This window comes from Procambarus clarkii, chromosome 70, assembly GCF_040958095.1.
Source record: "Procambarus clarkii isolate CNS0578487 chromosome 70, FALCON_Pclarkii_2.0, whole genome shotgun sequence".
Classification (NCBI taxonomy): Eukaryota; Metazoa; Arthropoda; class Malacostraca; order Decapoda; family Cambaridae; genus Procambarus; species Procambarus clarkii.
Window position 1 is genome coordinate 7,226,329 of NC_091219.1, and position 3,992 is coordinate 7,230,320.

A 3,992-nucleotide genomic window follows, 5' to 3' on the forward strand; every position below is an offset into this window, starting at 1 on the left:
TGACTTAACTCACGTCTCCTAATAATTAGAATACTTTTGATATTATAAATTAATACTATACAATACAATTTGAATACAAAATGAATAGAGGCTAATTTCTCTAAATAAGTGAATACTATAGAATGATTCCTTATACGAAACTATGAACAAAGACGCCAGCCATTTTGTGACTCAGACTTGCTAATCCCCAGTAGAATGCGTAATGTTGAGGTCAGGTCCCTACACGAGACTTCTGGAACCTTCTGGATAATTCTTACAACAAACCTAGTTTGTTACATAGTAATGACACCATGGCTGGTGGTGACGCCATGGCTGGTGATGACACCATGGCTGATGGTGACGCCATGGCTGGTTATCACGCCATGGCTGGTGGTGACGCTATAGCTGTTAGTGATGCCATGGCTGGTGGTGATGCTATGGCTGGTGGTGACGCCATTGCTAGTGGTGACGCCATCACTGGAGGTGACGCCATGGCTGATGACGACGCAATGGCTGGTGGTGATGTCATGGCTAGTGGTGATGCCATGGCTAGTGGTGAAGCCATGGATGGTGGTGATGCCATGGCTGGTGGTGATTCCATGGCTGGTGGTAATGCCATTGCTGGAGGTGACGCCATGGCTGATGGTGATGCCAATATGGCTGGTGATGACACCATGGCTGGTGGTGACACCATGGCTGGTGATGACTCCATGGCTGGTGATGACGCCATGGCTTGTGGTAACGCAATGGGTAGTGGTGACGCCATGGTTGGAGTGACACCATGGCTGGTGATGACGCCATGGCTGGTGATGGCACCAGTAGTAGTAGGGATGAAGAATCAGCGGCCTCTTTTTTGGGGGGGGGAAAGAGGCCCATACATCTTCAGGGGTTTCAGGTAAATTAGTGAAGAGGACGATACGGCACACCGGATTCAATGAACTTTGGAAAGAGGCCCATAAGTCTTCAGGGGTTTCAGGTGAATTTGGGCAGATACTGATTTGGAATTAAGGAATTCTTATGAGGAAAATAATTTCTGAGATCTTAGAAGTTTGTTAAGAGTTCTTATGGGGAAAATACAATCATAGAAGTTTGTTAAGAGTTCTTATGGGAGAATTTCAAATTCCTCTTTAGCGCTTCATGGTTTTCAGGTGAATTTGGGCAGTCACAGATTTGGAATTAAGGAATTCTTATGGGGAAAATAATTTCTAATATTTTAAAAGTTTGTTAAGAGTTCTTATGATGAAAATAAGTAGGAAAATCTTAAAGAAAAATTAAGGAAAAAATCCCCTTTAGGACACAGCATTTCCAGGTAAAACTCTATGGACATATTTTACCTGTTTTTAAAACCTTGTAATTTTCAAAGACCATTTTCAGAGAATATTGTCTTAAATGTTTTGTTAAGGAAAACAGATATCTTAGTCTTGACTTTAAGTTTTATAACCATTTACGGCTGTTTCACCTGTAAAGACCCAAAAATAGTCAGGAAAAAGTTTAAAGCTCAAATTTCATCAGAGGCCAGTTTATGCCTGAAAATAATCAGAGTTAAGTTTTACCCTGAAAATTAACAGAGTCCTGTTGTTAACCTAAATTTTTCACAGTCCACTTTGGGAGCAAAATTCTTCAGCGTCCAGTTTGTACCAGAAAATATTCAGAGTCCAGTTGTAGACAAAAATTCATCAGAGTCCAGTTTATGCCTGAAAATAATCAGATTCAAGTCTTACCCTGAAAATTAAAGAGTCCACTTTGTGCCCAAAAATATTCAGAGTCCACTCTGTGAGCAAAATTAGTCAGAGTCTGTTTGTAGACAGAAATTCGCCAGAGTCCAGTAAAGACCAAAAATTCATCAGAAGCCACTTTGTGCCAAAAATATTCAGAGTCAAGTTCATGATCGAAATTAATCAGAGCCCAATTGAAGACCAAAATTTGTTAGAGACCACATTTTTGCTACTAATAGCCCAATTTCCACGAAATTTAAACAATCATATTCCAGACGTAGTGAAATATATGATGTCAGTAAGCAAGTTCTAGCTCCTGTCTCCCTCAATAGTTCCCTCTCGTATCTTCGTTAATACCTATTCAATTTCCCTGAAACTTATACCCTCTGTATATCAGACACAGTAAATAAGATCAAGTCAGTTACTGCGCTCCAGCTCATGTCCTCCACCTTAGTTCAATGTTCATCAAATTAATTCAGATCAAGTCCCTCTCCAGTCTATCAAAGTAATCATCATGGCCTTTAATACCCTTTTTGTACTCAGTTATGTAATATTCACAGGGTCATATAACACCTTACCTTCAATACCTTTGTTTACCCAAGTAAGCAATAATCACATGGTCAAAATCTCACCTTACCCTTTCCCTCCCTTACTGTCTCATCCCCCAACTTATCCAAACCTTCAATAATCGTCCTGTATTTGCCTATTTTCTCTATATTCACTGTGTTCTTCACGTTCTTTTCCATGTTTTGTGTGTTCACTCCATGTTCTACAAATGTTCACAGCGTGCTCAGTTCATATTTTTTCACCAGTTTCTCAATTTTTCTCTGTTTTCTACCATTTTTCCCCTATGTTGACTATGTTCTTTGTCACGTTTTCATGTACGTCATATGTTCTCTGTACAACTTTTATAGTCAATATTCATGTTCTCAATGTTCTTAGCCTGTTCTTCACATGTTCAGTGTTCATTTTTTTGTATTCCCTATGTTCCTTATCATAGGAACCTTATAACATTCAATTCCCGTTACCTTCGTCTTTAAGGAGTTGTTACAGTGGCCACAAATTTGTTTATTTACTCCCATTTTGCCTTGTTTTGTTGTATATATCTATATATTTATAATATTATATGTATATTGTATATTTGTAACAATATATATGTATATATATTTATATGTTTAATATTTATAATATTATATGTATACCGTATATTTGTAATAATATGTATGTTATTTTGTTCAAACTTTATGGCAGGTACTTAGCGTAGGTAGCGAGGCTGGTCCCCGGTCTGTACAGGTGACCTCTTGTGGCCCAGGTTGATGTCACCAGTTTCCAGTTACCCGATTTATAACCACTGATGCCGCCTCTTGCCACTATTCTATATTTCTAATATTCTATATTTATAATATTCACTTCCAACCTATATGTTATTGTGATACCCGTTCCACATCACTGTTCCACGAATCACCGTTCACTATTTTTTTTTCCTAATACACGCATATACACAAAGCCTCGTTCACTGGCTCACACGCGGTCTCCCGTTTATTCTCTATTTAACACAAAGTTCTATTGTTAATGACTATTTTCAATTTTCCAGCGGATCACTATGCACTTTGTTATGTCTGTAATCAGTAATCCACGGCAGTAGTCCTAAGAATCCCTGTTAATGTCACGATTTTAACGGAGCGCGCACGGTATGTCTACCCCCTCCCTCGACCTCGACTCGAATCGTGACAATCAGGGGGGGAACATGACAGTTGTGTGACAATCAGGGGGAAGACAGCTGTAATGGTCTCGAATTCTGGTGTAGTGACTCACTTCGTACATTAATAATGAACCTTCAGTTCGATTGCTGGAATTCTGATATTTATCATGCTAAATAAATAATTGATTCATTTACTTTTAATTTTACATTAATTGTGTTCCCAAGTTCTTGGAATTTATGATATATGCAAAATAGAGTGTTGAGTACTCTTTAGTTAAAGAATCTTGTCTGGAACATGATTCCAGTTAAATCATGCTAATGATGACCTGTTGATACATTTTAGAGAATTTTGTGGTACCGACAAGTTCCATTCCTTGTCTTGTATATAATGGTCTTGAATGGATGGTGGCAGTCTACCTTCTACTATCTACTTTTCTACTTCTACCTCTACCACTACTTCCTATTCATCTCCGTACCCTCTCTCCCTTTTACCTGACTACACTCCTCCCGCCTAATCCTCCCTCACTCCAAACCCTCACTAATTACTGTTTTATTCATCTCTTTCCTTTCGTTTCTCTGAATCGTTCGTTTCAGTG

General features: G+C 38.7%; 1 protein-coding gene across 1 annotated transcript; it reads left to right on the forward strand.

Annotated features, from left to right (window-relative positions):
- Window positions 1-308: 308 nt before the first annotated feature.
- LOC138356146 (mRNA decay activator protein ZFP36L3-like) lies at window positions 309-1,712 on the forward strand. The gene is made up of 2 exons (XM_069311895.1): window positions 309-797; window positions 1,578-1,712. The coding sequence occupies exons 1-2, from the start codon at window positions 309-311 to the stop codon at window positions 1,710-1,712; spliced, it is 624 nt and encodes a 207-aa protein (XP_069167996.1).
- Window positions 1,713-3,992: the final 2,280 nt, after the last annotated feature.

Coding starts and splice junctions, on each gene's coding strand:
- LOC138356146 (XM_069311895.1), top strand. CDS start 309: ATGGCTGGTGATGACACCATGGCTGATGGTGACGCCATGGCTGGTTAT. Junction 798..1,577: donor CATGGCTGGTGATGGCACCA/GTAGTAGTAGGG, acceptor AATTTTTCACAG/TCCACTTTGGGAGCAAAATT.